The sequence below is a fragment of the Enhydra lutris genome, unplaced genomic scaffold, assembly GCF_002288905.1.
Source record: "Enhydra lutris kenyoni isolate GAN:26980312 unplaced genomic scaffold, ASM228890v2 scaffoldscaffold5, whole genome shotgun sequence".
Classification (NCBI taxonomy): domain Eukaryota; kingdom Metazoa; phylum Chordata; class Mammalia; order Carnivora; family Mustelidae; genus Enhydra; species Enhydra lutris.
Genome location: NW_019154089.1, coordinates 20,501,444 through 20,529,317, shown reverse-complemented (window position 1 = coordinate 20,529,317; position 27,874 = coordinate 20,501,444). Strand labels below are relative to the sequence as shown.

At 39.2% G+C, this 27,874-nt stretch overlaps 1 protein-coding gene across 1 annotated transcript; it reads left to right on the top strand.

Annotated features, from left to right (window-relative positions):
• The first annotated feature begins 935 nt into the window (after positions 1-935).
• Positions 936-27,509, top strand: LOC111140897 (arginyl-tRNA synthetase). The gene is made up of 15 exons (XM_022493148.1): positions 936-1,022; positions 2,539-2,673; positions 4,218-4,406; positions 6,202-6,310; positions 6,826-6,926; positions 7,503-7,624; positions 8,973-9,093; positions 10,534-10,663; positions 12,168-12,272; positions 15,405-15,583; positions 16,092-16,201; positions 20,781-20,886; positions 25,701-25,873; positions 26,011-26,258; positions 27,294-27,509. Exons 1-15 carry the CDS (start codon positions 978-980, stop codon positions 27,401-27,403), a joined length of 1,983 nt encoding a protein of 660 aa, XP_022348856.1. The 5' UTR covers positions 936-977; the 3' UTR covers positions 27,404-27,509.
• The last annotated feature ends 365 nt before the right edge of the window (positions 27,510-27,874 follow it).

Below are 27,874 nucleotides of genomic sequence, written 5' to 3'. Positions count from 1 at the left end.
GAGATGTAGTCTTAATTGGGCAGTTAGAAATGTTCTGGTCAAGGATGCCTAGCTGGCTCTGCCAGTGGAACAGGTGACTCTTGATGTCAGGGTTGTGAGTTCAGTTGGATGTAGGGATTACTCTAAAAAAAATCTTTAAAAAAACAAGTTCTGTCTGGTCAGAACCAGTAATACCTAATTGGTATTATCTGACACCAGATTGGTATCATTCTGCCACTTGGGCCCTCTCCATCCTCCCCCAACCGAGGCAGATAACATAATCAACCTAAAACCATTTTGTCTCCCAAGAAAAGCATCCGCACTCTAAATAATCCTTTTTGTTTACTAACTCTTTGTCTTATCTATAAATCCTATCTTTTTTGTAGCCCTTTGGATCTTCCCTCCAACTGCAAGATGGGAAGCAGCCTCATTCACGAATAACTTAATAAAGCCGATTAAATCTTCAGATGTACTTGACTTTTGTCTTTCAACACTTTCCTGGCAATTAAAACTACCTGAGAGTATTTACTTCTTTTGTCTAGCATATCTCGTGAGGATCTTGTCTGTCTTGTTTCGAGGTCGTGTTCTAGTGCCTAGAAGAGCGTCCGCCACGTATACATACACAGTAAATGCCAGTTGGGTAAATGAATGAATTTTGTTAATTATGTGATCATTTCACAGAGGGGCCGACTGAAGCCCTTGAGAGACAAGCCCTAGGTAAGTGTCTTTGTCCAGGTTAGACCAAGCACAGGGCATCTCTTGGCCGATTCCCCTCACTTTCTCTGCCCCTCCCCCACCATTAGAGTCCAAAGGGAGCGGGCAACATTTCCCGGGGTGAGGTTCTCCCCGCAGTGTCGCCGGGATCCCGCCAGGTGGCAGCAGAGGTGGCGGCACAGAGTCGACAGGAGCGGGCGGCGCGGGAAGGAAAGTTTCCGCTTCCGGAAGGGGCCAATCGTTTCCGCTTCCGGACACTTGAAGTGTGAGTCGCTGACGGGAGGATGGAAGGTTTAGTGTCTCAGTGCTCCGCGAGGCTGTTGCAGCAGGTAGGGCCACATGGGACCAGTGAAAAGGCTGGGAGAGGAAGGACTAGGATCTGCCTCCCGCCCGAGCAGCATCGGGACAGCTTCAGGGAGCCGGGGACCGTCCTGGTCCCCCCCCCCCAGGCGCGGGCAGCGTTGTCCAGAGATCCGGGCCTGTGCTACCTCGGAAGCGAACACCCTCCCAGGGATGCCCCTCCGGGGTTGGAGAGGAAGAACCCATCCTCACAAGGCCCATGTGAGAGTGATCTTTAGCCTTCCACACCAGCATGCCCGGTGTAGAGGCCCTCGCCCTCCTAGAGCCCCCCAGATCAGGGTCTTCGGTGCGCTGGAGCTTGGCGTGTTCAGTACAGGCTTTCTCCACTGTGGTCCTCTTTCCCCGCACACACACGTGCTCTCTCGGGATGCGGGGGTCAGGCAGAGAGGGAGGTGGGATAAGAGCAGGAGCCCTGGGTCCTAGTTCGCAGCTCAGCCGTCCTCTCCATTGATACTGAGCAAGAGGAATGGAACAAGCTCATACAGCGGTTCATTTGCCCTCCACTGTCCGTATTCCTGGGGGAAGAACAGTCACAGCTTATACAAGTGAAAATGGGACATTTCCGTTATCTTTTATGCTCAGGTAGGGAGGAGTAATAAGAAAGTGGTTTAATATACCTCATATATATCAAGGGAACTGGTTTATATTAAATCAGCAATCACGACAAACAAGTGGGTCAAGTAAAATGGCAAGTTCTTCCTGGTTTGGAGCCATATATTCTTTGTCAGGGTGGGGGAACAAGTACCTTCATTGGGTTGTGATAAAGAATCATAGAGATAGTTTCTGGAAAAGGTTTAGCTCTGTACGTGGAATATATATATGTAATATACACACATATATGCTGATTTATGGCAGCCTGTTCTTGCGGTAACTATCTCCTGCAAACATTCTCAAATTTCAAGTGAGGAATCTCCTCCTTAGCAATTCTGTTATGTTGGAGACTATTTTCTTACGCATTGGCATGTTTTTAGTTTTCAATATTAAAGTGAAATACTTGGTCTAGGACCTGAGACAATGGAAACTAAGGGGAAAATTGGGAAGTCATTTTGTCTAAGAAAGGGCAAAAGGCACTTGACGTATATTAAATGTGACAAAAGGCATTTCCTTTTTAAAACAGCCCCAAATTCTAAGATTTGGTAGTTACGTCAGGCTGGTCGCTTTTGAACGTGGCTGGTACTCTCCCTGAAGCCGACTGGTTTACTAACTCCAGAGAAACAGGACATGAGGCTTATCCCATTATGTGCTTGATACCTCTCCTCCAACATACACACTTAATTCTTTCATACAAAAGGATAATATGCTGATGTAATCAAAAGCCTCCAGGAGGAAAAATCACGGCTTATCAAAGGGAAGGTCCTTCATTCCCATCACCTCTGCCACGCCCCGTTGGAGAGAGGAAAAGAATAAGTTTATGGTACCGTTCCCATTACAGAAGTCATCAATCATAAAGTGGACTGTGGACTGAACAAAGTGCCTTTTCCTTAGGAAAAAGAGATTAAGTCTCTGACTGCTGAAATCGATCGGTTAAAAAATTGCGGCTGTTTAGAAGCTTCTCCAAATTTGGAGCAGTTGCGAGAAGAAAATTTAAAATTAAAGTATCGACTGAATATCCTTCGAAAGGTAAGTACGCCGGGTTGTTCTTCCTTCTGTAATTTGAATTATTGGATCTTTTACAAAACTTTTGTTATCCAAGATTCAGAAAGTATACTCAGGAACATGGAGACATGAAGAAAGAAACGCTATCTCCTCCCCTGTCTTAGGCTACTTAGGATTGAGTTGTTGGTTCAGGTAATGGAGAAGTTGGTATAGCCTTGTCCTTCCAGGGCCCCTTGAAATGTTTGATCATGCTAAATAATCTGACCAGCTTGAAGTAGGCTTCAAATAAGGTTGAGACATTTCTTTTAGTAGTTTATGCCAGTCCCTTTTTTAAAAAGACCATTTTTTGAATTTTAAATAAATTGCCTCTTTCAAAAGAAGATATTATAGAATATACTCAGAGTCCTCTGCCCTAAGTTGGTTATTTTATAATTTTATATTTTATGGTGTCGTATTTGGTTTTTTCCACTTAGTATTTCAGAATTTTTTTCCCCCGAATCTTGTGCTGTATTTGTTATTTAATAACCTTATAATCTAACAGTGTTAATCAGTTTTTTCAAAAAACTGAGCTTGTTTTAGTGGAGGTTTTAATGTCTTGGTCTGCCTTTCAAGTCTGCTGATGACACATCCTGGAGGATGACCTCACCCCCATAAGTGTTCTGCAGTGTGTGTAGACTACTTTCAGCCAGGCTACACTGGCATTAAATTCTTTCCAAAGCTGACTCCATTTATCCAGACTCTGCCCACCCCACTCCCATGAAGTCTTTTTATCACCTAGTTGGGATCTCTTCTGTTTGAAATAACTTTGTCTTTGAGTCTTTTAAAATAACATTTCTTTTCCATGAAGTCTTCCCCCAGATACCTCACTTTTCTGATTACCTCATTTATTCTGCACTCATTTGTATTCATTTCTGTATTTATTTTAATTCAGAAGTATTGTAATTATTTTAATTCAGAAGTATTATTAGATGTCTCTTGTGTGGTAGAAGGTATGAGGAAAAACACAGAAAATAAGTACAGTTTATTATTATTATTATTATTTTAAGATTTTAAGTAGTCTGTACACCAGCATGGGGCTCAAACTTACAACCCCAAGGTCAAGAGTCCCATGTGCTACTGACTGGGCCAGCCAGGCGCCCCAAGTACAGTGTATTCTAATACACGTTTCCATAATGCATAAGAGCTTTAATGTGTATACTTACACATTATACACAGAATACTGTCAGTGTCATAGGGGCGGCTCATTGCTTCTTTCACAGATGCTTTGCTCTATTGAAAAACAGTAGCTAAACACAAGGTACACAAACAACAGAAAACAAGTCATAGATGAATAAAATACTGTGTGGGACACCCATTCATTCACTCTACTTCTTTCGCTGCGTCACTTTCGTCACACGCTCTGACTTATAACCACTTACTGGGTGGCTGTCCTATTACGTTTGTCCCAGATATGAGCATTGCACAACGTATGTTAATTTTTCTCAAGACATTTAAAGGTTTCTCAAAATTTGGGGGAATATTTTGTATGATAATTTAGTATTTTGTTGACATTTTCATTCTTTCCTTAGAGTCTTCAAGCAGAAAGAACCAGACCAACTAAAAATATGATTAACATCAATAGCCAACTGCAAGAAGTCTTTGGTTGTGCCATTAAGGCTGCATATCCGGATTTGGAAAATCCTCCTCTGATAGTGACACCCAGTCAACAGCCCAAGTTTGGGGACTATCAGTGTAATAGTGCTATGGGTATCTCTCAGGTGATTGTATTATTATAAAGCATTCTTGGTGTTTTGATTTTCTTAAACATTAATCATCATCATTACTTTTTCTACATTGTAAATAGTAGCAAACTATTTTCCACAGTTCTGAAAAACTCAAGGAAAGGGGAAGTATGTTCTTAATTTTAAAACACAAGTTTGAATATTCAAATTTTATGTGTATATTTTATATGTATTTTCAGTATCTAAGGGTGGTAGTTGGTACTCTCGGTACTTCTCTCCTGTTGTGTCCAAGATTGCTCGGTGTTACTGATGAGTATTAGAAGGTGAGAGATTACAGGTTAGCCATTGACCATCCAGTGTTGCCATTACATATGTGATACAACTGTGGTATCTGAGGTGGGCTTATGTATTTCATTTTTAGTTAGAGGAATCCCTGCTCCTTTTTTTTAAATAAGAACCATTTTGAGTTACATTTTTTTTTTTTAAAGATTTTATTTATTTGACAGACAGAGACACAGCGAAAGAGGAAACACAAGCAGGGGGAGTGGAAGAAGGAGAAACAGGCTTCCTGCTGAGCAGGGAGCCTGTTGTGAGGCTCAGTCCCAGGACCCTGGGATCATGACCTGAGCTGAAGGCAGTCGCCTAACACCTGAGCCACCCAGGCATCCCTTGAGTTATATTTTTTAATTTATTTTTTATTTTAAAAATTTCTTTATGAGAGACAGCGAGTGAGCGAGCATGAGTTGGGAGGTAGCAGAGGGAGAAGCAGACTCCCTGCTGAGCAGGGAGCCTGATTCAGGACTTGATCCCAGGACCCTGGGATCATGACCTGAGCAGAAGATAGATGCTTAATTGGCTAAGCCAACAACATTCCCACATTTTTTTTTTTTTTTAAGATTTTATTTATTTATTTGACAGACAAAGATCACAAGTAGGCAGAGAGGCAGGCAGAGAGAGGAGGAAGCATGGTCCCTGCTGAGCAGAGAGCCTAATGCGGGACTCGATCCCAGGACCCTGGAATCATGACCTGAGCCGAAGGCAGAGGCTTTAACCCACTGAGCCACCCAGGCACCCCCATTCCCACATTTTTAGATTTTTATTTAATTATTCAAGAGAGAGGGAGCCAGGGGAGGGAGAGGGACAAGCAGACTCCGTGCTCACTGAGCCTGAAGCCTAACACTCAACCAACTGAGCCACCCAGGTGCCCCAGAATTCCCCAGTTTTAATAGCTGCATTGTATAATATGTTTGTGGTTAAGGTATAAGGGTACTATTTTTGTTACCCAAGCCTGAATATTGCACACTTTGATGATTTGAAAATTCCAAATGTGAATATCCTGTTCACCAGCATCATAACTAAAGATTTTATTTTGTTTATTTATTTTCTTTTTTTAAGATTTATTCATTTGAGAGAGAGAGTAGCAGAGAGAACACAAGCATATGGAGAGGGGGAGGAAGAAGCAGACTCCCTGCTGAACTGGGAGCCTGACTTGGGGCTCAATCTAAGGACATAGAGATCATGACCTGGAGATCATGACCCAAGCTGAAGGCAGATGCTTAACCATCTGAGCCACCCAGGCGCCCCATAACTAAAGATTTTAAATCTTCATGAAAGAGTTATAGATAATGTGTAGATTTTTTGTATTTTGTATTCCTCTTGGCACTGTTGATGCTTGCTGCTCTGATCTGTCCATCTACAAGGTCATTGGACTTCTCTGCTTCTGCCTCTTGGTGGGTCTTAATGGCAGATGCAGTTCATGCTTTATCAGTTGTGTATTTTCGAGTAACTTCCTGGACTCTTGTGTAATGAATCATTTTACGTTGTGTTATAGATCCTCAAAACCAAGGAACAGAAAGTTAATCCAAGAGAAATTGCCGAAAACATTACCAAACACCTCCCAGACAATGAGTGTATTGAAAAAGTTGAAATTGCCGGCCCTGGTATGACAGCGTTACCCTTCTTAAGTAGTCGTATTGATGTTGGGTCCTTTTTGAAATAAAAAAGAACCATATAATATATAAATGTAGGTTTAAACTGGTATACCAAACAAGGTGGTGAAATACCTTGGATTGAGAGTTAACAGAACTGATGTTTGAGTCTAGTCTGAGCTGCCTAATCGTGGATGAGTTATTTCACCTCCCTGTGACTCAGTTTTTCATTAGCAAAAAGGTGATAATTGCAGATAAGTCTGTGATAAAAGGGCCACCAACAAATCATATACTGAGAGTGAAGGGGCCCACGATTAAGTAGGAAGCTTCAAGAGAGTGGTAATATTTGAAATAGATACTGAAAGAAGGAGTTAACAAGAGGGCCTCAGGTGGTGTTGGAGTCTTTGTTTTGCCAGAGCCATATCAGCACTCTGGAGCCAGCATAATTGAAATTAGTCTTTGGAAGTGAGCAGTCTTCTAAGATAGGAAACTATCTGACTTCTTTTCTCTCCTTTACTGTTCATTAGGTTTTATAAATGTTCACTTAAGAAAGGACTTTGTATCGCAACAGTTGACCAATCTCCTGGTGAATGGTGTTAAACTCCCTGCCCTTGGTGAGAATAAAAAGGTATATGCACAGTTTGCAATGATATATTAACACCTTAGAACTGTATGACAAGGGCTGGGAGGGAACCGTTGGTCACTTTTTATATTAAAATTTAATTAATATTCGAGATTATGAATATAACTGAAATAGCCTTTTGCCTGGGTCTTGCTTGTATGTGGCTTTTCTTTCCACTTTATTCCACAAGCCATTTGAAGCAGTTTGCTGATATTCATGAGGTTTGGCTGAAACAGGATAGATAATTTGTATAAACAAGTTTGATTCTTTTTCGATTAATAATGGGCAAGTAGATTGACCAGAAATCTAACACAGTTGAATTACAACCTAACCTGTTAATCTAAGTCTGAGTTTATTTTTAAACGTTATTAATGAATGTTAGCTGAATAAAATGTCTATACCCCTTTAAAAACTTTTTTTTAATTGAAGGTATTGACATAATGTGCAAATTTAAGATTTACACGATGTTACTTTGATATATTTATATATTGTAACATAATTGGCCTTTGTACCTATATTTATCACATTAAATAATTAAAGTACAATATTGTCTAAAAAACTTTTTTCCTCTTCCTGTCTCAGGTTGTAGTTGACTTCTCCTCTCCCAACATAGCTAAGGAGATGCATGTAGGCCATCTCAGGTCAACTATCATAGGAGAGAGCATGTGCCGCCTCTTTGAATTTGCAGGATATGATGTGCTAAGGTATGTGCTCTTGCCTTTAGAAATTTCTTTAGAAAATGGAAAAAGTTGTTTGAGAAAGAATCTTTGACTAGTCAGTGATTTGTAGGTATGGTTCTGCTTCTGATCACCCAGTGGGCTTTTTAAATAAATTATGTCTTGGGCTTCTCTGAACTGATACCTTTTAGACTATCTGTGGGTCAACCAGGGAAAAATTACCCCATTCATTCCACAAGTACTTTTTGAGTGCTTCCTGTATCCATGGGGTTATATTCTATTAGGGGGAAGGTAGGCAAGAAAGAGATTATGCTGGGCCTGTAGGCCATGGTAGGAAATTGGGATTTTATTCTTAAGTGTGAGGGGAAGCTATTGGAGAGTCCTAATTAGGAGGAGCAGTGTAATCTGATTAAGGATTAGTCTGGCTTCTGTGAAGAAACTAGGCAAAGAAGGCAGAACTGTAAGTTAGACAGCTCTTGTAATAATCCAGTTAAGAGATGATCTGGTGGTTTGAAATTAGTTAAAAACAGTAGAGGGTGTAAAGTGGTTGGATTAACACATTTTGAAGAATTTTGTCCACTGACGTTAGTTTTTAAATCACACTAAGATAATTGGTTGAAAAGTTAAAATTTTCATAAAGTTGTGATGATCAGATCAACATTGGTTCACCTGCCTATGTCTCAGTTATCTATACAATAAACAAATCACAGTCCATTGATAGGAACTTCATTGACCACAAATCCTGGAGGCCTATTATGTGCAGACTCTGTCAGCGGGTATACATTTAAAAAAAAAATTTTTTTTTAAGATTTAATTTATTTATTTGTGTGAGAGAGAAAGAAACAGTGAGCACAAGCAGTGGGAGGGGCAGAGGGAGAAGCAGACTCCCTGCTGATGAGGGAGCCTGATGTGGGACTCAATCCTGGGAGCCCAGGATCATGATCCAAGCCGAAGGGAGATGCTTAACCGACTGAGCCACCCAGGCATCCCATAAAAAAAATTTCTTTTAAGATTTTATTTATTTGAGAGGGAGTGGAGAGTGAGTGAGAGCAAACACAAGTAGGGGGAGGACCAGAGGGAGAACTAGACTGCTGGCCAACGTCAGGCTCAATCACAGGATTCTGGGATCATGACCTGAGCAGATACTTAACTGAGCCACCCAGGCACCGCAGTGGGTAAACATTTCTAAATGTACAGATGCTGTCCTTGCCTCTCCTGGAGCTTGCGGACCGGTTGAGGAGACGGCTCAATAAACAAGATGTTACTGAACATGCTGTGCTGGCACTTAAATGTTAGTGGTTCCTAATGGAAATATAGTTTGTCTAATTTAAGCATGTTTGTCATTTAAATGGTTTTTTCTTTTGATTGGCATTAGATTAAACCATGTAGGAGACTGGGGGACCCAGTTCGGCATGCTCATTGCTCACCTGCAAGATAAATTTCCAGATTACCTAACAGTTTCACCTCCAATTGGGGATCTTCAGGCCTTTTATAAGGTTAGAAACCATTTATTGTTACAGTATTTGTGTGTTTACCATTCATAATAATTATTAGTTTTCTTTAGGGAGTTCAGAATGGTATTTGAAGCTACCGTGGGGTTAAAACTAAACTCTGCCCTTTCACACAGCATCTTTGCATTTTTAATTAGTGCATGTTAAAAGTTGAACTCTACCATGTTACCCATTATTAAGTGAATTTTTAGGAGTTTGTTGATTAAAATATTTTAGTATTTAAAAATTTTTTTGATGTTCTTTTTTGAGTTGAAAATGTTATATGTAAGAATAGTTTTTAAAAGACAAAGGTACTATATTTTAAATTAAGCACTGTCAGCTTTCCCTTTGTGACATCCATGTACAAATCTTTATTACATGGTTTGTGATTATAATACAATTTTTGTATTGTGTCACATTTCATTATCAACTTTCATGTTACTGTATGGTTTGACTGCACATTGTTTTGTTGGATTGGTGTACTGAAGTTCATACTAATCCCTATCCCCCCCCCCAAATTTTTGGAGTGCATTTATCCATTCAGTAAACAACTTTGTACATACAAGTTTTTTTTATTCTTAAAATTATTTCCTTTTGATGGACAGCTTCCCAAGAATAGGATTACAGCATTAAAAAGTAAACATTTGTGTGGGTTTTTTTCCTGTTATTGTTTTTTGGGGTTTGTCTTGTAAGTATTTTCTAATGAAAAAATTGAAAACAATGTGTTGACTAATGTGGGACTATCAGTTATATAACTAATGTTATAATCTATTGGAGTTCTGTGTTCTGAATATAATAAGGTAGATCTGTTTGCTAGAAAGGGTTTATGATACGTTACTAAATTTAAAAAGCAGTAAAAAGCCATATATTTCAGTTTTTGTTAAAACACAAATGTCTAGAATTAATGCAGCAAAATGTTATCCATGGTTAGGTTGGGGTAGGGTTAACTATATATTTTTTCCTTTTTTGCAGTAAGCATGTGTTATTTTCAGAATAGATAGAACCAATGAAAGCAGTTTTATTTTTAATTACAAAAAATTAATTATTCATCCAGGACCATATCTAGAATGGAAGATGAAGCACAGAAAATTCAACCCTTCCTGTTAGTTATTCTTTCTATACTCTTAAGCCATTGGGGTGGAGAAGGTTTTTGTGGATTGGAAAAGTGGAGGTAGCACTGTGGTGAGAATTTGTATTTTCAAGAAAATGATTTCAGAAGAAGTCATAGGATTCTTTGGCACATTGATTTGTAACTATTGTTGACTATTGTGATAAAGCATCTGTTCTCTTTTTTGTACTGGTGTTGTAAATTTTCACTTTCCTCACTTTTGTTTTTGTGTGTGTGTGTTTGCTTTTTGCTTTAGAAATGAATAAATTCTTGATCTAGAAATAAAAGGCTGGCTCTTTCTTAATAAACATTACTTATTTTTTTCTTCTCAAACATAGGAATCCAAGAAGAGATTTGATACTGAGGAGGAATTTAAGAAGCGGGCATACCAGTGTGTAGTTCTGCTCCAAAGTAAAAATCCAGATATTACAAAAGGTTGGAAGCTTATCTGTGATGTTTCCCGCCAAGGTGAGTTTCTAGGCTTAATTCATTTATTCATCCTAGAAATAACATTGTGTGTAGTTTCCTTGGGTCTTTACTCAGTTGTCCTTTAGTGACATGTTAAACTTTGAAAGATGGGCAAATAGATTTTTTAAAAATATATATAAAAAAATACTTTCTGACACTGAAACAACTATTAAGAAAGTTTATTAAGATAATCAAGTGCAAATTTTAACTTTCTTGGAAACCAGGGAAAGTTAATTAGGAAAAATTCAATTCCAAAAACATTTTTTTTTTAATTAGGAAAGGAAAGAGGGAAAATCCTATTCATAGTAGCAACCAAAGCTATAATACTCATTGGAATAAATTTGTTTAGAAATGTGTCAGACCAGAGTGAAGAGAAATAGACAGCAGGATATAAGACAATTTCAGATTTTCAAACATGATCTTTTATTTTTTAAGGGTTTTTTTTTTTTTGTTTTTTGTTTTAAATTTATTTGACAGAGAGAGACACAGAAAGAAGGAATACAAGCAGGGGGAGTGGGAGAGGGAGAAGCTTGTCATTTTTTCTTTTCATTTACATTTTTTTAAGGGTAACATTTCTAAAGTTACACAAGAAGCACCTGTTGCTTGTAGAAAAAACATAATGGACAGGGAAAAAAAGTATAGTCTCACTGACTTAATATTTTGATGGGTGTCTTCCTGTATTTTCACATTTTCAAAATGGCAGTATGTATATAGTTTGCATCATATTTTAAGCTTACTTAATAAATGAATTAAAATGTTACAGCGTTGGGTTTTGTTGTTTTTTTTTTTAAGATTTTATTTGATAGCACAAGCAGAGGGAGGTGCAGAGGGAGTGGGAGAAGCAGGCTCCCCTCTGAGCAAGGAGCCCAATATGGGGCTTGATCACAGGACCCTGGGATTATGACCTGAGCTGAAGGCAGATACTTAACTGACTGAGCCACCCAGGTGCCCCTGAAATGTTGCAGTTAAATAATAAATGTCTTGGGGCGCCTGGATGGCTCAGTCATTAAGCATCTGCCTTTGGCTCAGGTCAAGATCCCAGGGTCCTGGGATCGAGCCCCACATAGGGCTCCATGCTTAACAGGAAACCTGTTTCTCCCTCTCCCACTCCCCCTGCTTGTGTGCCCTCTCTCGCTGTGTCTCTCTCTGTCAAATAAATAAATAAAATCTTTAAAAAAAAAAAAATCTAAAAAAAAAAATCTTTTTTTAAAAACAAGTCTCTGTACATGTATCTTTTTTTAAGATTTTATTTATTTATTTGAGAAAGAAAGAGAGAGTGCAAGAGGGGGAAGGGCAGAGGGAGAAGCAGACTCCACACTAAGCAGGGAGCCCGATGCAGGGCTTGAACCCAGAACTCCAGGATCATGACCTGAGCCAAAGGCAGTCTCAACCAACTGAGCCACCCAGGCGCCCCAGAGTAAATTTCTTTTCATGTAAGATGCATGTCTCCTATTTGTTTAAATTCTTACACATTTTTTTTTAATTTGGTGACTTTTTCCCCTAGAGTTTAATAAAATCTATGACGCATTGGACATCTCTTTAGTAGAGAGGGGGGAATCCTTCTATCAAGACAGGATGAATGATATTGTAAAGGAATTCGAAGATAAAGGTAGGCATTCTACTTTTCGTTTTTTTCTTTTTTAAGCTTTTCATTGTGGAAATTTTCAAACAGGTAAAAGTGGAGAGAATATTATGATCTTTAATCGTTAGGTTTTTTTTTTAGTCTAGACATACATTACATTTAATATACATCTTAAAAATTAGATAAATCCTTAGGGTCCCTCCCTACTCCCTGCTTTTCCCTTTTGTTATTGAAGAAACTGGGCCATTTGTCTTAGAGAATTTCCCACATGGTATTATTTAACATTTCCTCCATCTCTATCTTCTGAAGAGGCTTGATTTAAATTATGGTTTGTGTTTTCTATTTTTGTCTTTTGTTTATTTACAAACAGTCAACAGTGTTTGGTTGGCTTTCTTTATGTTAAGATGGATTAGTGGGTTCAGGTGTCAGCCTGATCTGTCCACAGATTTTTTTTTAAAGATTTTATTTATTTATTTGTCAGAGAGAGAGTGAGAAAGCAAGCACAAGCAGGCAGAGAGAGAAGCAGCCTCCCCACCGAGCAAGGAGTCTGATGCAGGACTCGATCCCAGGACCCTGAAGGGTCCAGGACCCCGAAGGCAGCAGCTTAACCTACTAAGCCACCTAGGCATCTCCTGTCTGCAGATTTTCCTGTTAGACCCTCCTCTGTTGTTTTTAGCAGCTATTGATGATCATGACTTTGATCCATTACTTCATTGGAGGTTGGAAAATGGTAGTGTTCTGTTGTTCCTCCTTTGTTACTTTGAATTCTCCTGTGCCAAACATTGCCACATAATTATTTTGGGTTATCCTGAAGTACAGTTCACAAAAGACAAACAGTATAAATGCATGATTCATCCATTTCAGAATAATAAGTTTCTTAGCATCTTCTAGATTCAATTGAGTTGTTTTTAGCATTATTATAAACAGCATTTAATATATTTCACATTTTTTAATCATTTGCCTTTTTAATTCTGACTGTCCCATTTTTGGCTAAAGGTAGCCTCCTCAAATTGGGTTTCTTGTTTTTTGTCTTTTTCTTGACCCCTATAGTCTCTAGTCTTTGTTAGTTTGCTTGTTTTCAGGTACCCAACATTCTAAGATTATTTTGTTTATGTCCTGCCTCAGAGCTAGAATCAGCTAACCTGTTATCTCCAAGAAAGTCTAGTTCCTTGAATGGGAATTGACATTTATTAATCACAATCTATGGCCTAGGGATTATACTTTTAAGACAGTAAAATTTTAGGGACTTTTTTAATGACGAGAATGAAGCACAGAGAATTGAGTAACTTACCAAGGTCATGTAGCTAATAAGTCTGAGAATTAAACCTCGGCAGTCTAGCCTCAGTGCCTTTTTTTTTTCTCTTTAATTTCTGGTAGTTAACACAGTGCAGTATTGGTTTCTGGAGTATAGTTGAGTGATTCATCACTTACATACAACACCCAGTGCTTATCATAAGTGCCCTCCTTAATACCTATCACCCATCTAGCCCATTCACCACCTACCTCCCTCCCTCAACCTTCAGTTTGTTTCTGTTATTAAGAGTCTCTTATGGCTTATTTTCCACTCTCCTTTTTTTCTTGCCCCCTTCCCATATGTTCATTTGTTTTGTTTCTTAAAATTCTACATATGAGCGAGATCATATGGTATTTGTCTTTCTCTGATTTATTTCACTTAGCATTAGCATAATATCCTCTAGTTCCATCTGCGTTTTTGCACATGGCAAGATTTGATTCTTTTCGATGGCTGAGTAATATTCCATTCTGTTTATTTGCCACATTGTTATCCATTTATCATTCAGTGGACATTTGGGCTCTCCATAGTTGGGCTGTTGATAATGCTGCTATAAGCATCTGGGTGCATGTTTTCCTTGGAATCTGTGTTTTTTTATTCTTTAGGTAAATACCTAGTAATGCAGTTGCTGGATTGTAGAATCGCTGTATTTTTAACATTTTGAGGCACCTCTGTACTACTCTCCAGCGTGGTTGCCCTAGGTTACATTCCCGCCAGCAGTGCAAGAGGGTCCCCTTTCTTCACATTCAGAACTTGTTTTTAACTACAATCTTATACTGCCTTTACCTTACCAAGCCTCAGATTCCTAAACTGTAAGAAATCAATACTAATAGTATATGTGCTACATAGAGTTATTGTGAAGGTTGAATTTCAGACTTAATGAAATTACTACATAGTAGTAGTCGTTAAATATAGCTTTGTTATTGTCATCATGTTCTTTCTTGTCCCTTACTGCATCAAAGAATTTTGCCTTTTTCTTTCCTTTTTTTTTTTTTTAAGATTTTTATTTATTTATTTGACAGAGATCACAAGCAGGCAGAGAGGCAGGCGGGGGAGAGGGGGAAGCAGGCTCCCTGCTGAGCAGAGAGCCCGATGTGGGGCTCAATCCCAGGACCCTGAGATCATGACCTGAGCCGAAGGCAGAGGCTTAAACCACTGAGCCACCCTGGCGCCCCAGAATTTTGTCTTTTTCAACATGAATATATGAACATGACTTTATTTTTTCTTTCCACTAATCATTCCAAATGCTAAGCCCTGCTATGTTTGTTTCCTGGACCCTGGTACAGTTTTCACTTCCTTTCAGTACATTTCAGGAGGCAGTCGTAGAAATTGCATCTTTTCCCCAGAGAAAGTGTATGGCTCTAACTTGAAAACGGAGCATGGATTCCCGTTTCTGTGTCTTTGAGTAGGTGGGCTCCAGTAGGTGTTTTTAAGATTTTATTTTTATTTATGAGAGAGTGGGAGAGTGCAGAGTGGGGAGCAGAGGGAGAGGGACAAGCAGACTCTGCACTGAGTGCAGAACCCAATGCAAGGCTCAGTCCTAAGACCCCAAGATCATAACATGAGCTGAAACCAAGAGTCAGAATCTCTACTGACTGAGCCAGCCGGCACCCTGTAAGGTGTTTTATAAGCATTTGGAGCCAAGTATAGTGTGACTCCAGAAGACTACCAGCATATTTCAGCTGTGTCCTGGGAACACTGTGGATGCCAATACAACCTTGACAATAGCCATTTTCCAAAACTCGTAATAGGTTATAATGTGGGGGAAAATGTGATTTCTTGAGCTCCCTAGTAAATATCTTATAATGGCCATCTTTTACATTCCTTCAGGGTTCTTTTAACATTATTAATAAAGATTTCTTTCCTAGGATTTGTGCAAGTGGATGACGGCAGAAAGATTGTTTTTGTCCCAGGATGTTCTATACCGTTAACCATAGTAAAATCAGATGGAGGTTACACCTATGATACATCTGACCTGGCTGCTCTTAAACAAAGACTATTTGAGGAAAAAGCAGATATGGTTATCTATGTGGTGGACAGTGGACAAGTGAGTTTGTAGATTTATGTTCTTACATCATCCGTTTGGAGCTGAGACAGTGTGGTGGGGTTTATGGCATTTAGCACTGGAAGACTATAAGTCTTCCCAAAGACTAAAATTCAGAACTGCAGTGGAACATAAGATGAAAAACAGGGATTTGGTCATACTCCAGTACTTCCCAGCTTTTCAGCTTATTTCCATAAACATCAGTGACCCTTCCTATCTGAAAAGGTGGTTGTGGACCTAAAATTTAATTGAGATTATTGCTGTTAAGAAGCTATTCTTAATTCAGCCACTTTAAAAACCTCTGGACTTAGAAAGTACAACAGTTCTGCTCTTAACTCTCTCATATTTACACTCTTACTTCTTGGGTATAAAGAAGAGTTTTTACAATTCTGCTTGCCTTCTAAGATTTGTGAGTGAACTTTATAAATCTTTATCCCTCAGCACAGAGTTTTAAGTCACTTTTTTGTTATTAGAAAGCTGAGTGCATCACTTTCTGTTTGTTTCTTTGCAGTCTGTGCACTTTCAGACAGTATTTGGTGCTGCCCAGATGGCTGGTTGGTATGACCCAAAAGTAACTCGAGTGTCTCATGCTGGATTTGGTGTGGTGCTGGGAGAAGACAAGTAAGTCTGGAGAGTCTTGAGTGTTAGTAATGTACCTGACCCCCAGGTTTCTTTGGAAGAGACTACATTTCATTTGATAACATATTAGAATTAAAATGTGTACAATTTTCTATAGTCTGTATGTGTGGTAGTGGTGAATCCAGCTGAGGCTTTGGTACCTATATCTTATCACTGCTAGAGAATGTAGCCTTTTAGGGAGATTTGGACAAAGTTGAATAAAATAGACTTAACAGATTTACAGGAAGCCCCGTGTAGGGCTCAGTCCCAGGACCCCGAGATCATGACCTGAGCCGAAGGTCAGTCATTTAACTGACTAAGCCACCCAGGTGCCCTGAGACCTACGTGTTAATATATTTCTAGTTTTTCTATTTTCCAGTCATCTCCCCACGTTCTGTTCCGTGTTCATGAACTAAAAGGTTAATACAAGCAGAAATATATAGATAGTATTCATCAATTCAAAGGCACAAAATTTTTAGCATCTTGCATTTGATAGTGTTTTAGGGTCACTTAGCTACTTATCATGTCTCTTAAAATCTGTAGCATTTTAGAGTTAGTGATACAGCCCAAATATCACACAAAGGTGGTAATGGTTTTAAAAAACCACATGAAGGGGGCGCCTGGGTGGCTCAGTGGGTTAAAGCCTCTGCTTTGGCCCAGGTCATGATCTCAGGGTCTTGGGATTGAGCCCCATGTCAGGCTCTCTGCTTAGCAGGGAGCCTGCTTCCTCCTCTCTCTCTGCCTGCCTCTCTGCCTACTTATGATCTCTGTCTGTCAAATTTTTTTAAAAAAATCTAAAAAAAAAAACAACAACTGCATGAAATTGCTCAAGATGCTTGGTTAGCCAATGTTACAAAAGCCTTAATTAAGCATTGTAAAAGTCAGGCTAGGTGTGTCAGATTATTATTTTAGATACAGATTATGTGGAGATCACACACCTTGTTGGAATCAACATCAAACACTTCTATATTATAATGTAGGACTCCTCTATAGAGCTGCACTTTTTTAGAATCAAAAGACACAAAGTCTTTATTTTGGTATCCATGGTCTCCAAAGAATGTGCTTGAAAACTAACCAATGAGTTGAGTATGGCCTATTATCTTCTTAGTTTCTTTCTTTTTTTTTTTTTTTTAACTGAAATTATTTATTTATTTATTTTTTAAATTTTATTTTCTTCTTAGTTTCTTAACTGTTCATTTTTTAGGCTAATGTTTAGATGATTAGTTTTACAATTAGGTGAAATTATCAAATTTACTTTTATATCTACATTAATCACCAATATTCATATCTTGGCATTTAACTTGTTGGTCATAAAATGCTAAGGGATTTTTTCCCTTTATTTGCTGTTTCATATTTATGCACTCAGCATCATGTTGTGGCATCCTAGGCCATAAAGAAGAAAAAGAATTTTTTTTTTTAAGAATTTATTTATTTATTTGACAGAGATCACAAGTAGGCAGAGTGGCAGGCAGAGAGAGAGGAGGAAGCAGGCTCCCTGCCGAGCAGAGAGCCCTATGTGGGGCTCGATCCCAGAACCCTAAGATCATGACCTGAGCTGAAGGCAGAGACTTAACCCCCTGAGCCACCCAGGCGCCCAAGAAAAAGAATTTTAATGATAGCTGACCAGTGGCAGCTTACCATATTTTAAATATGTACATTAAAATGGTCAGATTCTGCTGTTTCTTAGTGAAATTTTGTTTTATTTATTTTTAAAGATTTATCTATTTAGGGAGAGAGAATGCGGGGAGGGGCATGGGGAAAGGGAGAGCATCTCGGACTCCCCACTGAGTGTGGAACCTGACACAGACCTTAGTCCCATAACCTTGAGATCATAACCTGAGCTGAAATCAAGAGTCAGACACTTAACTGACTGAGCTGCCCAGGTGTCCTGAAATTTTGTTTTAAAGTGGTGTTTTTTTTTTTTTTTTACAGTATTTAATCCTTTAATCATCTTCCTCTTATTCCTTTGACCCCTATTTATTGAGCACCTGTGCATGGCATTGGCTGGGTGCTCCAGTGTATACAGAGAGATAATAGAACATGACCTTTTCCTTGAAGGAACCTATTTTATGAAGGGGAACAATTTCCTGGGGAGACTGTTAAACTATACATGCCAGGCCCCACCAGGGCAGTTATTGACATAATAGGTTCTGAAATAGGTGTTAGGTATTTTTTTTAAAAACTTTCAGTATTCAGATATGGATCCCTCGTATTAGAACCAGGGCCGAGGAATAAACCCCCAAAAATGCAGAAAAATTCAAGACAGGTGCAGATAAGGACTAACAGAAGAGACCAATTATTATAGAGACATTAAGGGAAGGCCTCCCTTAGCATTTTGGCTAGCTTTTTGATGGATAACATTTTATCAGGCAGAAGATTTGAAGGTTGCTAAACACTACTATTTAGGGGATGTCATAAGGAAAGCCACAGAAGTATTTAATGTATTCAGAGGATGGGTAATAAAGGGATTTTAATTCTGTGATAAACGGCAAGAAGATCCTTCCTGAGGTAACTCTGAAAATATTATTTTAATAGGAAGTATCTTGATTATTTTCGTAGGCTTTGTGTTGGATAGAAAAACATGCTTATTTGTACCATTATTGCATTGAAATTTTTAAAAAATTTTTAAGTAATCTCTGTACCCAGTGTGGGGTTTGAACTCACAACCCTTAGATGAAGAGTCACACACTGTACTACTGACTGAGCTAGCCAGATACCCCAAAGAATTTTTAACTTAAAAAAAAATGTTATAAACTCAGTGTTGTGCAAACTTCTGTTTAATAGGTAAAATCCAATTTTTAAAAAGTAATCTCTATGTTCATCTGACCCCAAAATCAAGAATCATATGCTCAGGGCACCTGAGTGGCTCAGTGGGTTAAGCCTTCAGCTCAGATCATGATCCCAGAGTCCTGGGATCCAGCCCTGCATCAGGCTCCTTGTTCTGTGGGGATCCTGCTGCTCTCTCTCCCTCTGCCTGCTACTCCATCTGCTTGTGCATGCTCTCTCTCTTTCCCCCGTTAAATAAATAAATAAAATCTTAAAAAATAATAAATTAACTTTAAAAAAAAAAAAGAATCATATGCTCTACCAATTGAGCCAGCCAGGGCCCCAGTAAAATCCAATGTTTATGAAATACTTTAAGATTTTGTTTATTTGGGAGAGAAAGAGCATGAGCAGAGAGGAAGGGAGAAGCAGGTTCCCTACCGAGCAGGGAGCCCAGTATGGGGCTTGATCCCAGAACCCGGGATCATGACCTAAGCTGAAGGCAGATGCTTAACACTGGCGCCCCTGTGAAATAGTTTTAATGATAATGTTGCCCAGGACAGTGCTTATCAGTGCTTTTGCCGCATCCTCAGATTGATTTCAGTGGGTATGAATGGAGCCCTGGCATCCTGCTTTTCTTTTTTCTTTTTCTTTTCTTTTTTTTTTTAAGACTTTATTTATGTATTTGACAGAGAGAGAGAGATCACAAGTAGGCAGAGAGGCAGGCAGAGAGAAAGGGGGAAGCAGACTGTCCGATGAGCAGAGAGCCCATGTGGGGCTCAATCCCAGGACCCTGGGATCATGACCCGAGCTGAAGGCAGAGGCTCAACCCACTGAGCCACCCAGGTGCCCCCATCCTGCTTTTCTTAAGCTTTTAAGTTGATTTCTGTTGTGCATCCAGAGTTGACTGCCAGTCAGCAGGTGGGATTATTATCTAGAGAAATGCAAAGGAGATTCCAGTTAGGAATTTGTATAGTCCCTAAACCATTCTAGGAGCAAACATGTATTTTATTAACTTTTCAAAGAAGGCAAAATAAGCCAGGCTTTTTTTTTTTTTTTAAGAGTTTATTTATTTATTTGACAGAGAGAGATCACAAGTAGACAGAGAGGCAGGCAGAGAGAGAGAGAGGGAAGCAGGCTCCCTGCTGAGCAGAGAGCCCGACTCGGGGCTCGATCCCAGGACCCTGAGATCATGACCTGAGCCGAAGGCAGCGGCTTAACCCACTGAGCCACCCAGGTGTCCCTAAGCCAGGCTTTTTGTTCATGAAAACAAGCAAATTAACAAATGTCTTTGTTTTCCTTTTGGGCAATGTATTATAGGTCAGCATAAAAAGAATGCTATTAGGAGCCTAACACATAGAAAGCTTTGAGTTGAGGGCTATAGATGAAAGATAATTTAAAAGTACCACTCTTTTTTTTTAAATTATTATTATTTTTTAAATTAACATATAATGTATTATTTGTTTTGAGGGTACAGGTCTGTGATTCATCAGTTTTACATAATTCACAGTGCTCACCATAGCACAGACCCTCCCCAATGTCCATCACCCAGCCACCCACCCCATCTCTCCCATCCTGCTCCACTCGGGCAACACTCAGTTTGTTTCCTGAGATTAAAGAGTCTCTTATGGTTTGTCTCCCTCTCTGGTTTCGTCTTGTTTCATTTTTCCCTTTCTTCCCCAAAGTACCACTCTTTATTTTGGCATCTTACCTGGTTGCCAGCTGGAATAAGGCAGTGTCAAACCTTCATCTTCAAAGATTTCTAAGTGAGAAATTCTGTTTCAAAATCTACATAATTGAGACTCTGAAATTTTTTTAGGAAGAAGTTTAAAACGCGTTCAGGTGAAACAGTGCGCCTCATAGACCTTCTAGAAGAAGGACTAAAACGATCCATGGACAAATTGAAGGAGAAAGAAAGAGATAAGGTAATCCAAAGCCTTATTTGCATAGTTTGTACTGTGTGTTATATTGTGATTTTTTCATTTTTGTTTTTATCAAGAGAACTGGGGAATATTATGAGGACCAAATCCACTTAGGACAAGCTTATATTGCTCAGAAATTATTCCACAGTAAGTTAGTTTGTTCCCTTACTGAGCATTTAGTTTGAAAATTCAGTTTATGGCTATTAAAAAGACTATGTTTCCTGGGGCACCTGGGTAGCTCAGATGGTTAAGCGTATACCTTTGGCTCAGGTCACCATCTCAGGGTCCTGAGATCGAGCCCCATGTCAGGCTTCCTGCCCAGCAGGGAATCTGCCTCTCCCTCTCCCTCTGCCTCTGCTGCTCCTCTTGCTCCTACTCTCTCTAGCTCTCCCTCTCAAATGAATAAATAAAATATTAAAAAAAAAAAAAAAAAAGACTATGTTTCCTCCTGTGTTAATGTGGCATAGTATCTCTGCTTCTTGTTGGCATTTTCCTATCACCACTTTCAACCAATGATTCAAAACTATTTCTATTTAAGAGGTTAGATTCTCCAGCTTACCATAGGATCTACATCTGTTGAGATCCTTTTTCTGGGAGCACTTGGGAGAGTAGTAGTCCTGGCAGTCAACACCTACCACCCAAGGCCATTGGTCAGCCATCAGAGTAGCAACAATGTAGTGGGCTTTCATAGCACCCGTAAAAAGGACTGTGGTTAGATTTGTGTGTAATTTGAGTGATTAAAGCAAAGTGAAGAAAATTTGACAAGGAAAACATTTTTTAAGATAGGAAAGTCAAAGTGAGATTCAAAGGGTCTTGTGTCTCTTACTCTTCAGTAAGTCAAGTGATATTTTGGAATGAACATAACTACTATAAACAGTACAATTACAGAAAGAGAAATAGAGAAGGATGAAACACAGACATGAAAGAGCCAAACACAAAAGAAGGTCCTTTGAGGGAAAGCCCTTTTGTTTGGTTCACATAGATCGCGGACAATCTAGAGAGGATGAAGGCAGGCCATGAGACTACATTGTCCCCACCTGCTCCCTTTCCATTGCTAACAAAATGAAATGTAAAATCGCTTTTCTCTCTACTTCTACTAGGTGGTTGCCAAGCCTCCACAGCTGGTATCGCCTGAGTAGTTTTTCCTTTTAGTCCTGGCTTTGGCATATCTAGCACAGTCAGATGAAAGGTGGGAATTTTGGTCATCTCACCAATTTGTTTTTTCTGAGTGATGGTAAAAACTGCTTTGGTTCTTTTATTTATTTGACCAATTTGCATACAGTAAAATGTGAAACATGATGATCTCTTACACATATGTATGCCTGGTAACTCCAGCCATCACCCCAGAAAATTTCATGTCAGCATGGGTCACTTTTATTTGTTCTAGGCCTTCATAAAATATGGTACTGTTTTCTAGGTGTATCAGGTTCATTTCCTTTTATTGCTAATGAATGGTGTTCTGTTGTATGAATATAGCAGATTTTGTTCATCCATTCTATCGATGGGCATTAGAGTTGTTTCCGTTTCTTGGTTAATATTAATAAAATGTTAATTTCAACATTGTTATAGCCCTTTTATGGATATATGCACTTTTACTTTGGGATATATATCTAGGAATATCATTGGTGGACTTAAGTTTAGAGTTGGCTTATGCTTAATTTCATTAAAAATTGCCAAGGAGAGTATTGTGAGTTTTGGGGGGGGGGGTTTTGTTTTTTAATTTTTATTTTAATTTTTTTTAAGTGTTCCAAGATTCTTTGTTTATGCACCACACCCAGTGCTCCATGCAATGCATGCCCACAAGGAGAGTACTATAACCAGTATGTAATCCTGTCACTAACATATGACCACTTCATTTGCCCCTGTCTGCCAGTACTGGATTTGTCAGTCTTCTGGTGAAGGCAGTGGCATCTTACTGTGGTTAAAATTTGCATTTTTCAGGGTGCATAGGTGCCTCAGTTGGTTAAGCCTCTGACTTGATTTCAGCTCAGGTCATGATCTCAGGAACGTGAGATCAGGCTCTGAGAAGAGCATGGAGCCTGCTTAATTAAGATTCTCTCTCTCTCTGCCCCTCCCCTCCATATGCACGCATCCGTGCTTGCTCTTTTGCTCCCTCTCTCAAAAAATTGCATTTCCCTGATGGGTCATGATGTTGATTGTATTTTTTAATGCTTAATTGGCTGTTTATTTGTCTTTTATGAAAGATCTTTTCAAGTCTTTTAACCATTATTTGTTGCAGACCATCAATATTCATTTATATTTATGTATTTACCCTTTCCTATGTATTTCCTTCCTGAAGTGGTTTTGCTTCCATTAGGGATTATTGTCCTTCAGTCTGAAGATCTCCGTTTAGTACTTTTTTTGGTTGTTGTGCAGGTCTGCTGGTGATAAATTCTGTTGGCATTTGTTTTTCTGAAAACATCTTTGTATTGCCTTTAGTTTTTTTTTTTTTTTTTAATTTTTATTTATTTTTTAAATTTCTTTTCAGTGTTCCAGAATTCATTGTTTATGTACTACACCCAGTGCTCCATGCATTACGTGCCCTCCTTAATACCCATTACCAGGCTCACCCAATCCCCCACCCCCCACCCTTCCAGAACCCTCAGATTGTTTTTCGGAGTCCATAGTCTCTCATGGTTCGTCGCATTTAGTTTTGAACAGTATTTTTATCAGGCATAGGATTCTAGCCCAGTAGTTGTTCTTTCAGCATTTTAAAGGTGGCGTTCCATTGTCTTCTAGCTTCTGTACTTTCTTTGAATATCACTTGTTTCATTGTTTCTCCTTTGAAGATACTGTGACTTTTTCTGATACTACTTTCACTATTTTTCTTAGACTTTGTTTTAGTACTTTGACTAAGAAAGACCAAAGTGTGGTTTGAGGTTTTTGTGGGTGGGGGGTGGGGGTGAACTCATCCTGCTTGGGAAGTAGCTGGGCTTCCTTGATCTGTAGGTTGTAACCTTTCATCAGTTTAGGAAAATTCTTAGCCATAGCTGTTAAATTATTGCATCTTTGCCATATTCTCTTCTTTCCAAAATGCTGAGTACTGTATTAGAATTTTTGACTCTGCATCCTCCATGTCTTTCACACTTTTTTTTTTTTTTTTTTAAGATTTTATTTGTTTGAGAGATAGCAAGAGAGGGAAGGAGCTGGGAGGAGGGAGAAGCAGGCTCCCTGCTAAGCAGAAAGCCCGATGTGGGGCTCAATCCCAGGACCCTGGGATCATGACTGGAACCAAAGGCAGAGGCTTTAACCCACTGAGCCACCCAGGTGCCCCTCAATATCTTTATTCTAAGCAATTCCAGATTTAAAGTTGCTTTTGTTGTTTTTGTTTCCTTTTCTTGTCCACCTTCCCCCGACCTAGCCCCCTCCTCTTGATTTTCAGTCACATCTATTAGCTTTATTAAACTGCTTTTTTTTTTTTTAAACTAGATGCTAGGTGTTGTGAATGAAAAATGATAAAAGTTCTCTATAATGTCATCTTCCAACAATCATTTCAATCTTCCTCTGGCAGATAGCGTACCAGCTACTATCTTAATTCTGTCGGTCTTGTTCTTGAGCTTTTTAGGCTGAATGAAGCATTTCAGTTTTACTCTTGGGGTGAGGTTCTTATTGGTGAAATAGGGCCCTTCTAGTGTATTCACTAGTGCCCTTCCCCTTGCTCCTGCTGGATGTCCTAGCCTCACATACCTGCTGAAATCTGGTCAGTTCCTCAGCCACCCAGTTGCTCTTTCCTGCTGGATTTGTGGGGAGTCCTGCCTTGTTAATGCCATCCATTGGGTGGTTTTTCACTCCTCTGTGGCTCCCACTTGGTGATTTTGTCCTCACTGCTTTGACAGCTCCAAACTCAACTCTGTCCTCTTAACCCCAGTAAGACCACTTCTTTCTGCCTGGCTTTTGTTCCATGTTTGCCCACCACATAGTGATTTGGACAGTGTCCTGGGGGGAAGGTCACGTAAATGTGGAACTCAGTCAACTTCTGTGTTTCCCCTATACATGGCCCCTCAAACTTAGCTTGTGTTGATGTTCTCTGGTGACTTCATATAGTTGTTTCATATGATTTATCCAACTTTCAAATAGCTGCCTTTGGTGGAAGGGTCGGTATACTACAGGCTACTCCCTCATGTCCGCAACAGCACCTTACTCACTTGTGGCCTGACATTGCTTCAGAATACATGGCCAAAATTGACAAAACAATGCATGAGTTCTTTCTCCTACTTCTGACACCATGTTTTGTTTTTTAAGTTCCAATGTAATTAACATACAGTGTTATTAGTTGCAGGTAGAGTATAGTGATTCAGCAATTCTGTACATACTTGGTGCTCATCAAGATAAGTGTACTCTTAATCCCCTTCACCTATTTCACACATCCCCCAACCCATCTCCCTTCTGGTAACCACCAGTTTGTTCTCTGTATTTGTGGGTCTGTTTTTTGGTTTTTTTTAATCTGTTCATTTGTTTTGTTTCTTAAGTCCCACATGAGCAAAATCATACAGTATTTGTCTTTCTCTAATAATTGGTGTTTTCTGTTTCATCTCTACTGAATACGTTTTGGGGAAAGTATTCAAGCCGACACTTCATATTTTACAGATCAGGTTTCTCATAGAAACATTCTTTGTTATCCAGAGCTGATGAGTTGTATTTTCATTATTCTTTCCTTTGTACATTGGTCCATGTTCCCTCAGTGTCAATATTTATTAGTTTACTGATAAAGGAAAACCATTAGATGCTCCCAATCCCTGTCTTGAGCCTGAGACACCAGGACACCAGGACAAAGGCAGTGGTCAGTAAACTATAAAGTATTTGTTTTTTCCCTAAAGGTCTTAACTGTAGAGGAATTAAAGGCTGCTCAGACATCTGTTGCTTATGGTTGTATCAAATATGCAGATCTTTCTCACAACCGGTTGAATGACTACATCTTCTCCTTTGACAAAATGCTGGATGACAGAGGAAACACAGCTGCTTACTTGTTGTATGCCTTCACTAGAATCAGGTAATTGTAGTGTTGTTTTATTTTGAATTAGTTGATAGGATTTCCAGTTATATCGGTCATTTCTTACTGTGTTGTTTCTTAAGTGGAGAAGAATGTGCCTAACCATAGAAATTGATGGCTGTTGTCTGATTTCTTAGGTCTATAGCACGTCTGGCCAATATTGATGAAGATATGCTCCAGAAGGCTGCTCAAGAGACTAAGATCATTTTGGACCATGAGAAGGAATGGAAACTAGGCCGGTGCATTTTACGGTTCCCTGAGATTCTCCAGAAGATTTTAGATGACTTATTTCTCCACACTCTCTGTGATTATATCTATGAGCTAGCAACTACTTTCACAGAATTCTATGATAACTGTTACTGTGTGGAAAAAGATCGGCAAACTGGTCAGTGTCTCATTCAGTGGTCATATTGGAGGGTGGGGCATCAGCAAGGCATTTCTTTGAATTGGGTGTAGATGGTTTTCAACTTGTTTTATTACTGGAACCCACCCCCCCCCCCACACCCCCCCCCCCCCCCAAACAGTTATATACTGGTCCATATCATACATAACAGACAAAATTCAACTAGATCTCATAAGAGCATAAACGGAATTCTCATTCCCAGAGTAGTTTCTCCACCCTCAGGCACATGGCATAGAACCATAGGACTCCAAAGAAAACAGTTGAAAGAGGACTAGGAATAGGACATTGCCAACAGAAGCAGAATTACTGAGGGTCCCAGAATGAGTCTTTGGGAGTTCTTGGTAATGGAAACTGCCCTTGGGAGAAAATTGGTATCTTTTCTTATCTAGGCTTTAAGGTTACATAGTTACTGAAGTAGACTGAATAATTTGTTATAGAGCAAGTAGGTGTTTTTGAGGGTCATGCCTGTGAACTGAAACTGTATTACTAAAAAATAATCTATTATCCTGGAATTAAGGTTTATAGTTACATCAGACCATGATGCCTAAGATAAAACTCTTGAAGAGTTTAAAAAGAAAGATAAATCATTGCAGATCTTGTTTCCCCTTACCAGTTAGAAACAGATGTCTTGAACAGGAACACCTTTCTTTTTTGGATTGTCTATCTGTATTTTTTTTTTAAGATTTTATTTATTTGACAGAGAGATCATGAGTAGGCAGAGAGGCAGGCAGAGAGAGGAGGAGAAGCAGGCTCCCTGCTGAGCAGAGAGCCCAATGTGGGGCTTAATCCCAGGACTTTGAGATTATGACCTGAGCCGAAGGCAGAGGCTTAACCCACTGAGCCACACAGGCGCCCCTATCTATCTGTATTTTTTAATATGGAGGTAATTCTAGTTAAAGCTCTAAAACATGATGGAGTAGGCTGTTCATCTTTCAGTAAAATATAGAAGTAACAAAGACTCTTCAGTAATGATTTTTTAAAAGACACATTAATCCCGTTCTTTTTTTATTTTCTCAGGACAAGTGTTGAAGGTAAACATGTGGCGTATGCTGCTTTGTGAAGCGGTAGCTGCTGTTATGGCCAAGGCGTTTGATATCCTGGGAATAAAACCTGTCCAAAGAATGTAGTCCTTCTTTGAACACTGTGTGTTTTTACCAAAAATAGCCATTTAACACTATTTGCTTTTTTACAATCATGCGGATACAAAAATAAGTAAAGGAAATTTGTCAGTGATCTATGTAATGTGTTTTTTTGTTTTGTTTTGTTTATTCTTCTAACAACCGGGCCTCTGGAAAGAAAAACATTACTTTCACTAATGTGCTAATTTCTGCTGACCATTTAAGCCAAAATTATGTAATGGGGTCATGGAGTAAGAAGGTTTGTTGTATACTTCAGTGAGAGTTTTTATTGGGTTGGCTGGGATGTGTTCTTGTTCATTTTAATTTGATAAGGAGTCCCATTTATGGAGCTCTACTATAGACCCAGGGAACTTCACATGTCTTCATTGTCCCATATAGTCCTCATTCCATTGTTCTTTTGTAACACTCACCCCTATTTGGCAAGTGACAAAACTGAGGCTTCACAGAGGTAAGAATCTT

Coding starts and splice junctions, on each gene's coding strand:
- LOC111140897 (XM_022493148.1), top strand. CDS start 978: ATGGAAGGTTTAGTGTCTCAGTGCTCCGCGAGGCTGTTGCAGCAG. Junction 12,273..15,404: donor AAAGGAATTCGAAGATAAAG/GTAGGCATTCTA, acceptor TTTCTTTCCTAG/GATTTGTGCAAGTGGATGAC. Junction 20,887..25,700: donor AGGAGAAAGAAAGAGATAAG/GTAATCCAAAGC, acceptor TTTTCCCTAAAG/GTCTTAACTGTAGAGGAATT.